Source organism: Octopus bimaculoides, chromosome 8 (assembly GCF_001194135.2).
Source record: "Octopus bimaculoides isolate UCB-OBI-ISO-001 chromosome 8, ASM119413v2, whole genome shotgun sequence".
In the NCBI taxonomy this organism is placed as follows: Eukaryota; Metazoa; Mollusca; class Cephalopoda; order Octopoda; family Octopodidae; genus Octopus; species Octopus bimaculoides.
Window position 1 is genome coordinate 93,128,013 of NC_068988.1, and position 11,662 is coordinate 93,139,674.

Here is an 11,662-nt window from a genome sequence, read left to right on the forward strand (position 1 = left end):
CCAAAGCAACTTCTCCATAACGAATTCAGTCTCGGGAACAAAGATTCGAGGACGGCCTAAAATCATCATCATCATCATCGTTTAACGTCCGCTTTCCATGCTAGCATGGGTTGGACGATTTAACTGAGGACTGGTGCAACCGGATGGCTACACCAGGCTCCAATCTAATTTGGCAGAGTTTCTAAAATATCTCTTAAAAACTGCAAAATTGTGATTGACGTCTGGGAGATGCATGCCTCGAACCGACCTCACGGGCGGGACCTGATTCACATTGGTACCAAAGACACTGACATGAAAAGAACTACTACTACTGGTGCTGCTAAGAGAAACATACATTCCTACTACTAGGTGGTGGTGGTGGTGGTGTTTTCGGTCGACTGCATTAAATTCAGTCTGAATAACAAACAAAACAAGAAAATGTTTGTATTGGCACTGAAAATATTGTTGCTAAGAGACAATGACGTCATCGCTGATAACGAAATGTCGAAGTAACTTTGACCTGCTCAGATTATGTTACTGAGGTTATTCATACAAGTAGACGTCAAAAATTATCTGCACTTTCACCAAAGATTCACTAGATTGGCCGCACTGCCTTCAGCACTCGCGGGCTTACTGATGGTACTCCTGTGGTTACGATTGCTCCAGTTTTCCTTTACATGTTACAAAGGAAACATGGTCGCTCCGTGGGTATAACAGAACTGAGATCAGTGATACAATTTCTCTGCTCTGAAGGTATGTCAAGGGCTGAAATTCATCGCAGGCCTTCGGTACAATTTGGGGACAGCGCTCTACCGCCTAGAAGTGTGTATGAGTGAATCAAAGAGTTTCAAAATGGCCGGACAAGCATAAAGCACGAAGAAGGGGCAGGATGACTAACTTCCTCCATTGACGTGAAGATTCGAGACGGTTCTGGCAAACTGGTGAGTGACCGTCAATGAGATGGCACGTTCTCTGCAAATTAGTCATGGTTCTGCATTGGAAATCAGCCACAACAAACTTCGCTTCCGTAAAGAGATGGGTGCCAAGAGCGCTTACCGAAGCACATAAGCGCAATCGTGTGGAAATCTGTCAACGCTTACTCAACCGCAACAAGGATGAAGGCAAAACTTTGTGTTCGAAGAGAATAGTCACAGGTGATGAGGCATGGGTCTATCACTTTGAGTCAGAATCCAAAATGTATAGAGTATGGAAAGGAAACACGGAGTCGCCAGCGAAAAAGAAATTCAAGACTTGACCTTACGCAGAAAAAGTGATGGTAAATGTGTTTCTTTGTGGGGGAGGGAGGTAAAAGGGCCTATACAGGAACATTACCTGGAAAAGGGGTTTACAGTCACCAGTGTAGGTCACAGTAAAATATTGGTCAACAAACTGAAACCAGCAATTTGCACCAAATGCTGGGGGTCTATTGTCAAAGCTAGTGTTATTGTCCAGGTTGACCTGGATGAGATATGAACTCAGAATGTAGAGAGATGGAAACAATGCTGCTAAGCATTTTATCCAAAATGCCAACGATTCCGCCAGCTTCGATCCATTTTGCTTGCTTCTACTTGCGATGGCATTTGCCTGGGGTAGGCTGGGGTTGCTCTGCCCAACAAGTTCATACCTCCCTCGTGAAGGATGACCACATCCAACAGTCAGCTGCAGTTGAGGTTGTAATGGATACCCACTTCTGGTTCCACTGCCAGAAATCAGAGACAAAGCCCATAAAATTTAGTGTTGAAGTTACCATCTAAGGTGTAAGAGATCAATGGAATAAATACCTATCGTAAAAATTAATACTGGGGTGAATGTGTTCAGCTAAACCCTTCAAGGCGGTGCCCCAGCATGGCCACAGTCCAATGACTGAAAGAAGTGTAACATAATAGATATCTTGATTTTAATTTCCTATTATCGTTTTACTGTAGAGGAAGGGGTTATGCCTTGTGACCTTTGCAAACCCTTTTACACAGGGGAACAAGATATTCTTTTCTACTATAGGCACGAGGCCCGAAATTTTTGGGGAGGGGCCAGTAGATTAGATTGACCCCAGTACATAACAGGTAATTAATTCATCAACCCTGAAAAGATGAAAGGCAAAACCGATCTCGGCAGAATCTGATCTCAGAATGTAAAGACAGACGAAATAACACTAAGCATTTCGCTAACGTTTCTTATTTCTTTACTACCCACAAGGGGCTACACACAGAGGGGACAAACAAGGACAGACAAAGGGATTAAGTGGATTACATTGAGCCCCAGTGCGTAACTGGTACTTAATTTATCGATCCTGAAAGGATGAAAGGCAAAGTCGAGCTCGGCGGAATTTGAACTCAGAACATAGTGGCAGACGAAATACCGCTAAGCATTTCGCCCAGCGTGCTAACGTTTCTGCCAGCTCACCGCCTTAGAGACGAACAACATATTAACATTCCTACCAAACAGTTGAAATATGCAGAAGAACATACGTTTTCGTTAAACTTATTTATTTCTATTATATATTAATTTTTTGTTATATAAAACCTTTTATTTTACAGCTACATTCACTCTGAAAGCAATAAAACATGGCTGTTTTACAGCATTGATCCAAATACTTTCATTATTTTTTCAACGCTTTTTCCTAGAAAACAAAGAAAAAAGATACAGTAAATAATTCATATACACATTCATATAACAATGAAGTTAATATATTGTTTTCTACTCTAGGCACAAGGCCCGAAATTCTTGGGGAGGAGGCCAGTCGATTAGATTCACCCCAGTATGCAACCGGTACTTAATTTATCGACCCTGAAAGGATGAAAAGCAAAGTTGAACTCAGCGGAATTTGAACTCAAAGCGTAAAGACATGAAATACTGCTAAGCATTTTGCCCAGTGTGTTAACGATTCTGCCAGCTTGCTGTCTTAACGAAGTCAACATATTGCCACTAGGAAGATGGTGAGTATTGCAGAACTGTTACGGCACCAGGATAAATGTTTGGCAGCATTTCTACCCACTTTATGTTGTGAATTCAAATGCTGCTGGGGCCAACTGTGTCTTCCATCTTTTCAGGGTCAATAAAATAAGGACCCGCTAAGCACTGGGGTCAATGTAATTGACTTAACAGCTCCCTTGAATTTACTGACCTTGTGCTAAAATTTGAACCCAGGATATCACATCATCACTGTTTAACGTCCGTTTTCCATGCTGGCATGGGTCGGAGGGTTTGACTGAAGACTGGCAAACCAGGAGGCTGCACCAGGCTCCAATCTGATCTGGCAGAGTTTCTACAGCTGGATGCCCTTCCTAACGCCAACCACTCCAAGAGTGTAGTGGATGCTTTTTACGTGCCACTGGCACAAGAGCCAATCAGGTGGCATCGACCATGCTCGAATGGTGCTCTATCAATATTAATTGAAGGTTTTGTTTTCTTTTTTTAATTCTTTCTCTTGAGCCCCAGGACTCATAAGATCATTTATCCAGACCCCATGATGTATAAGTGACCAAGATCATAACATTGACCACTGAAAGGGACACCTGTCTGTTGCAGTGTTCAAGGCCAGCAATTCTGAAGGGAGGGGACAATTACATCATCCCTGTTCTTGACAGGTCCTTTCTCTTTATCACCCTACAAAGAGATGAAAGACAAAGTTGACCTCAACAGGATTTGAACTCATAATGTAGAGAGCCAAAAGACATGCCATTAACCGCTTTGCCCAACATGCAAATGATTCTGCTACCTTAACTGACCCTTTTACTCACGTCTTACAACAAGCAGGAAGGAACATGGGGGACCTATGTAAAACCAACAGATACACACTACTTACCAAGTACTCTTTTTCCTAGCTTTTGGTTGACCAGGCTTTTTACGTTCTTTGCGGCGCAAATCTCTCATCAAAAGTCCAGCTGCAATATAGAAACAGGAAATTACTTTTCTTCTGGTTCTTTCTTTCAGCATCAGGGCTAACTTAAGCATTCTTCAATAAGCTACACTTGTCTGTTTAAACCTTTCGTTACCATATTTCTGTTGAGATGCTCTGTGTTTCTTTCAATTACTTTAAATATAACAAAGAAATTAGTAAAATAACTTAGTTATCATTAAGCTAGTGTTAGGAACATAAATTGTGACTAAGGTTAGGTGGAAGATTTTAATTCAAAACTTATGAAAACAAGACATTTGTACTACAGAGCCAGAGACGGTTCAGCCGGGTTGGTATCAAAAGGGTTAAAAAATGGTTTAAATAATGCTACAGTAGACAGAATTATCCCTTATTCCAGTCAGGCAGACATTCAACTAATGTCTGCCTAAGTCATCCTGACATGGTTTAGAGCAGTGGTTCTCAACTGAGGCCTATGTGGCCCTTGATGGGGCTTCATACAAGATTTTGTTGCTAAAATTTATCTGCAATAAACTGGTTGTACTTTTATAATACACAGGATATTTTAACAATTTTTTTACGCAATTCTTAATAATATTTAATTATAAAAATAAGATTTTTTAAAATATCAAATGACTATGAAGGTCCGGTGTGGAGGCGCATGGCTTAGTGGTTAGGGTGTCAGCACCATGATTGTACGTAAGATTGTGGTTTTGATTCCTGGACCAGGTGATGCGTTATGTTCCTGAGCAAAACACTTCATTTCACCTGTGCCTCGGAAGGTAACTTCCCAGGTGCAATCCCACGGTCAGTCATGACCGAAGGGGGTCATTTACAGTTTTAAAAGGAGGACATATTTGATAATGTCATTTTAGGTATATTATGCCTGAAAACAAAGATGGATAATTATGGCTAGAATGCTTATCTACAGGATCAAAACTGACCTAGGGTTACACAATAACAGCTAGATGAATATAGCAGTGCTCCAGCATGGCTAAGTCAAATGACTGAGACAAGTAAAAGAATAAAACCAAAATCCCTTACCCAATCTCATCTTCTCGACTGTTGCACTGTCCATAAAAGAAGCTAAGGCCTTCGATAATGCATATCGAATGGAACCAGCCTGACTGGTGTGGCCACCACCTTCTACAGTAGCTTCCACATCAACTTCTCCAATTTTCTTCACAAATTGAAGTGGATACAGCAATTGTGCTCTAAATAAATAAAATAGTTTTTATAGTCAGATATAAAAGGGTGGATGGAATCTAATGGCGTGTGAATATACATCGACTTTAGTGAAACATTATAACCAAAGTTATTAGAAATAAAAGTGGGATGGGACGATTGGGTGCAGCTGTTTGGACACTGGTGATGTGGCACGGCTGACTGGAGACTGAGCCTGTTCTGAAGATAGTCATTTCTGACACTAGAGGCAAACATGCACACACATACAGATAGAGTGAGAGAATACAATTTATTAATCAAACATCACTGACATAAACACTTTCTTCTCTTCATACACATAAAGAGAAATAAGCTAACACACACACAAACAGTGAGAGGTAGAGAAAGGGAAGTGGAGGGGGGGGGAGAAACATTAAAACATCTGATATCAGATTAGTCATTACGGGATCAGCAATGGCAAATAGGTGGTGCCAAACCAGCTGCTTCGAAAACAAACTTGTTTGTCTTGATACGATATAACATATATATATATGGTATAAATTAGAATAAACGGTAAAAGGTTGTCATTACAGTACTTGTAGTTTCGAATGCCAGAACGAAGAGCTACAATAGAGACACAATGGAAAACCGTCAAATAAAAGGGAAGTAACTCTAATAGGTGGAAAAAGAAAAAAAGATAAAAACATTATTAAATATATTAAAAAAACATACACACAACCATATTCTCACAATACATAGACATAAACCTCCATCATTCACGTCTACATACGTACACACTCACACAAATATGTATACGTACATACACACACACACATATGTATATATACATCCTCCCATCACGCATCTACACCCACACATATACAAACATGCATATCCATATAAGTGAAAATTGCACATGTGCACCAGACAGTCTTACACTCATATACATATAATATACATATGTATATATATATGCATGCACACACTCACACACATATATGTATGTATGTGTGCAAGTGTGTACTTTTGTTGAGACATGACATTGTGTGATAGTCGTAAATGAGTGTCACTGTCACACAAGCAGTGTCGTTCATTTCCAATATGCTGCAAAGGAAGGGTTTGGCCATGGGGAAATATTATCTCTCTTAGAAACAGATGAGGGTTGGCTACAGGAAGGGCGACTGGCTGTAGAAAATCTGCATGGATGGATTAGAATGGAGAAAGGAACAATTTGAGATAATGAAAAAAATATATTTTTACCTTGATGATTTAGATCTAAAGTAAAGTAAGTCTTGACCATTGATTATAAACTTTCCACTGCCTTGAATCCACAGCGTAAGAGAAGTCAGACATGATTTTCTTTTCCCTGGGAAGAAAATAAAATGACTTTACAAAAATGTGAACTCTATATTTTAACAAAATAATACTCTTTATTGTCATCATCACCATTACAGTTACACATGTTTCACCATGTCGACATGGTTTGGCTAGGTCGGCAATACAACCATTCTATTCATAGGTGTGCTTTGTCACGGCCAATCTGCTGCCACCTAATCGGTACTGCTGAGTTGACACTGTAATTAAACAGTATAATTTTTTTTAAAAACACGAATAAAATACACATCTCCATGTGGGTGAAGAGTCACTCCCTGTTTTTGCTGAAGGTCCTCCACAACTCTGACTGCCTACCATTTCTATATACTCCTCATCCAGGCACTGATGACTGTCAGTCTCAAAAGGGGCCCACGAGTGAGTGATCATCATGATCACCAACATTTTCCCCATGCCTGCATGGATCGGATGGAGCTTACTGAGGCAGATTTTCTAAGGTAGGATGGCCTTCCTGTCACCAACTTTCACTTTCACAGAAGACTAGAAATGAAGGACACTGCTTGTACGATAGTGACGATCATGTACAATTATCACATGAAGTCAAGACAAGAACACATACACACACAAGCTTCCATACAGTTTCCATCCACCCAAAAGGTTTTAGTCGACGTGGGGCTATAGTAGAAGGCATTTGTCCAAGCCAAGGTGTCATGCAGTGGAAGTTGAACCCATAACCATGAGGTTGGAAAGCAAGTTTCTTAACCACACAGCCACGCCTCTATCTATTATGATAAATCATTGGAAATCATTTCAAATACAGACCAGAACTTAAGAAGAAAGAACAAAATGATTGTTGGACATTACCTACGGTTTTTGCATACTGGCGACCATCTTCATCAATAAGAGGCTGAAATAAGAACAAACAGATATATTTCTGAGGAGGACTAAAACAAATATTTTCCATCACTTCAAAAGCTTAATTTATTTATGTTGAGTTAAGTCATAATGACAAGTTCTAAAAGGAATGAAATGGTGCTATACATGTTCACCTATGACTAGGAAGTCATAGGGCATCAAGGGAAGGGGTGGGGGCACCACAGAAATGGTAAATGGTTTACAGCACAAAAGAAATCACTTTAAACTTGCTACTATAATATTCAGGATGCCTTTATCTCTACTCAGTATAGAAGCAGAAGTTTTGCGTAAAATTAATTTTAATATCATCGAACACTTTGTAATTAAAAAAAAAACGAAGGAGAAAACTTTTCAAATATAAAATAAAGTGGAAGCATACAAAAATAAACATTATTCTCCATCTTACTGTGAATTTTGTTTCATTTTGAAAAATAAAAATTTATTTCCTGGGTTTATTATAGTTTACATTTTGAACCATTTATGTATACTTGAGGGCTCCAAAACCTTTTAAGTGCTTAGGGCCTCTGTGGGTCTCAATCCCGCCCAATTTCTCTCTATCAAAGGAACCACAAGCACTACACATGATGGAACATCCATCTACCAAATCCGCTCACAAGGTTTTGGTCAGCCGAGGTAATAGTAGAAGACACTTGCGCAAGGTGCCATGTGTGGGATTGAACTCAGAACCATGTGATTGGGAGGCAAGCTTCTTACATAGATCATAAGTGCAATGTTTAAATGGAACTTACGGTTTCAAGTTGAATTTGTGAAAGCTGGTTTTCATATTTCTTTCTGTATTTTAAAATGAATTCCTCTTCTGTGGCACTAAATTGCTGAGAGACCAGACGTTCCATTAGATTAATGAAGTTGTTATACTGCAATAAGAATAATAATACTCAAGACAATTTCTCTACAAAAAAAGAATAATATGAAGAACAATGAACCTTGTTTGTTTGTACATATAAAGAAAATGAGATGACGAAGGAATAAATGAAATAGTAATTTTATGAACTTCATTAGCTGACAGTTGTTTCTGCTCAAAGATGCAGTGGGGGCCTGAGTAACATCTTATAACTTCATCAGAGCTACATATATATATATATATATTTATATTTATATATATATATTTATATTTATATATACACATATATTTAAGTATATGATGGATTTCTTTCAGTTTCCATTTAGCATATCTAAACAAATACAAGAATATGAAGACCATTAGAATTGAATACCTGAACTAAAAACATTGCAGGGTTGGCATCAGGGTAGGGTACCATCCAGGCAATAGTGTTAGACGAAGCTTTGCCTAACCTATATCACCATGGCAAAAACAGGTACAAAAAATAAAATTAAATTAAAACATATACTTACATCTTCATCAGTGATTTTTTCTAAAACTATTTGCTTCAAACGATCCAAGTCGATCCATTCGCTACTTTTTAAATTTCTAGATGAAAATATGAATTTAAAAAAATAAAATTCAATGTTAGATTTTATTAAAACTTTCAGTGAAAGACTTAACCCTTTCGTTACCAACCTGGCTGAAACCAGCTCTGGCTCTGTAGTACAAATGTCTTGTTTTCATAAGATTTGAATTAAAATCTTCCACCAAACCTTAGTCACAATTTATGTTCCTAACACTAGCTTAATGATAACTAAGTTATTTTACTAAATTCTTTGTTATATTTAAAGTAATTGAAAGAAACCTGACAGTATCTCAACAGAAATACAGTAACGAAGGGGTTAAGCCAATGCTAAACAAGAGAAAAACTCATTTCACATTACAAATTGCTTATTTTGTGTATAAAAACAAATCATTAATTACTAGGAGGAGAGATAAGGTTTTTGGATCATTAGATGAGGTGCTTGGAACAGATGCACAGAGTGGCAGTGACAAAAGAAGCTCACTTTGCAACTAAAATGAAAATAACAGCTTTCTCAAAACATGGAACTTTTCAACACCCACTCACATATATATATATAATGGGTTCTTTCAATTTCTGCCCACCAAATTCTTTCACAAAGCTTTATTTGGCCCAGAGGCTACAGTAGAAGACACCTGCCCAAGATGCCACACACTGGGACTGATTCTAAAACTAAATAGTTGGGAAGCAAGCTTCTGAACCACACAGCTATGTCCATTATTTTTTGGTTTTTTTATGAAAGTGGAAGTCAAACTCCATGAAATTCAAAGTGAGACAGCAAAGAGATATACTTCAATACAGCAGAACATTTAGTAAAAAAAGCAAGCATTTTACTGCATCTACCCATTTCTTCACCAATAACAATCTTTGCAATGGATTTCATAAATTAACTTACATTTCTTTTGGTTTTGTAAATAATGTTGTTTGTGCATATGATTCATCTTCTTTTTTCTTCAAAGCCTCAATTTTCCACACAATGTCCTGAAACGGAATTTTAAAGACTCTAAAGAATTCTCTATTTAAATACATTTCATGCATACAATGTGTTGGTGTGATACTAAATTGGTCAGTACAACCTGATGGTTTTTTTGCGGCCATGCTAGAGCACCACCTTGAAGAAACTTCAGTACTAATTTTTCTTTCGTTAAGCCTGGTAATTATTCTATCAGTCTCTACTGACAAACCACTAAGTTAAAGGGACATAAACACAAGTGGTAGTGGAGGACAAACAGACACAAAGACACCACCCCATGGACAAAGTGGTAAGAAAGGATCTAAAGACGTTGGAACTTACAGAGGGGATAACAAGGGACCAAGACTCATGGCAATTTGCTGTGCTTGAAAAGACACACCAAGCTATATAAAAGTGTGGTTGCCCTTACATACGGGGTCATCTCATGCAACCCTCTCCAGCTGAGCATCCTTAATACAGGCTCAGAGGTGCTGGTGCTACATAAAAGCACTCCCTTAGAGTCTGTAAAGTGGTTGGCATTAGGAAGGGCATCCAGCCAGAGAACCCATGCCAAAACAGATATGGAGCCTGAACAGCCCTTCAGCGGGTCAGCGCCTGTCAAAACGTCTAACCCATGCCAGCATGGAAAATAGATGTCAAATGATGACGATGATGATGATGATATATATATATATATATATACACAACAGGTCTCTTTCAGTTTCTATCTATTGAATCCATTCTCCACTCACAAGGTTTTAGTCAGTCATAGTTTATGATACAAATCACTTGCCCACGGCACCACACAGTGGGACTGAACCCAGAACCATGTGGTTAAGAAGCAGGCTTCTTAGCACACAGCCATACATGTGCCTATGGTGTGTGTGGGCTTTATAGGATAGAAGAGTGAGCTGCAAATTAAAACGAGATACACACACACACACACATATATATATATATATATGCAATGGGCTTCTTTCAATTTCTGCCTATCAGATCCACTCACAAGACTTTGGTTGGCCCAAGGCTATAACAGAAGATACACACCCAAGATGTCACGCAATGGGACTGAACCTGGAACCAAGTGATTGGGAAGCAAACTTTTTAACCACACAACTACGTTTGTGCCTGATATGGAGGATGAAGCCAAAATAACCGAATCTGAATAAAGTACTTACATACATTATATTATAATAGTTGGGCTTTGCTGTATAAAATAACCAGTGGAAAGGGCGTCCATCCATTCCGAACTGAGCACCTGTTGTAAAATAATAAAAACATTGTTTGTTATTCATTATAATAAGTTTTATGTCTGTTTCTTCTATGTTGGACAAGACTTCTCAAGGCTGAATGTTCTTCCAGATGTAAACTGTTGAATGTTGGGCCTCACAGAGTCAATGATGAAAGACCAAGACCTCTGGAGATATGCTGTGATTGAGAAGACCCAGCATGGGTTGGACGTTAAGGCTACACCAGGCTCCAATCTGATCTGGCAAAGTTTCTACAGCTGGATGCCCTTCATAACGCCAACCACTCCAAGCGTGTAGTGGGTGCTTTTTATGTGCCACCAGCATGGAGCCAGTCAGGTGGGCCTGGCAACGATCATGTTCAGACGGTGCTTTTTACGTGCCACCAGCACAGGAACCAGTCAGGCAGACCTGGCATCGACCACATTCAGATGGTGCTTTTTATGTCCACAGGCACGGGAGCCAGTCAGGAATACCAGCCCCCAAACTGACTTCTGATGAAAGGTGTTCCAGCCATGAGCTTCACATCTTTTCTTTGTTAGATGATGATGATGATGATGGCTGTATCTAGAACTGCATGACTGCCATGTCTTTGTGTTTTCTTCTTAAGATGGTAGGGTGATATTTGAGGGATATTTGGCTGGTTCTGACAGATCGAGTAACCATAAAGAAGTATCTTTGTTGGTTCATACCAAAAGTTTCCCTTCAAACTATAAAAAGTTGGCTGGTTTGACAGGAACCGGTGAGCCAGAGGACTGTGCCAAGTTCCACTGCTGTGTTTTGGAAGGGTTTC

At 39.1% G+C, this 11,662-nt stretch overlaps 1 protein-coding gene across 1 annotated transcript in view; it reads right to left on the minus strand.

The window, feature by feature from the left end:
* Positions 1–2,445: 2,445 nt before the first annotated feature.
* The window catches only part of LOC106877644 (28S ribosomal protein S9, mitochondrial), a 15,413-nt gene continuing 6,196 nt past the window's right edge, over positions 2,446–11,662 (minus strand). The window contains exons 6-14 of the mRNA XM_014926589.2: positions 10,801–10,880; positions 9,566–9,651; positions 8,618–8,693; positions 7,993–8,118; positions 7,193–7,235; positions 6,257–6,362; positions 4,877–5,046; positions 3,782–3,860; positions 2,446–2,596 (exon numbers count right to left, since the gene is read on the minus strand). Of these exons, the coding sequence (XP_014782075.1) occupies positions 2,584–2,596; positions 3,782–3,860; positions 4,877–5,046; positions 6,257–6,362; positions 7,193–7,235; positions 7,993–8,118; positions 8,618–8,693; positions 9,566–9,651; positions 10,801–10,880 (779 nt within the window). The 3' untranslated portion in view covers positions 2,446–2,583. The remainder of the gene's footprint in view (positions 2,597–3,781; positions 3,861–4,876; positions 5,047–6,256; positions 6,363–7,192; positions 7,236–7,992; positions 8,119–8,617; positions 8,694–9,565; positions 9,652–10,800; positions 10,881–11,662) is intronic.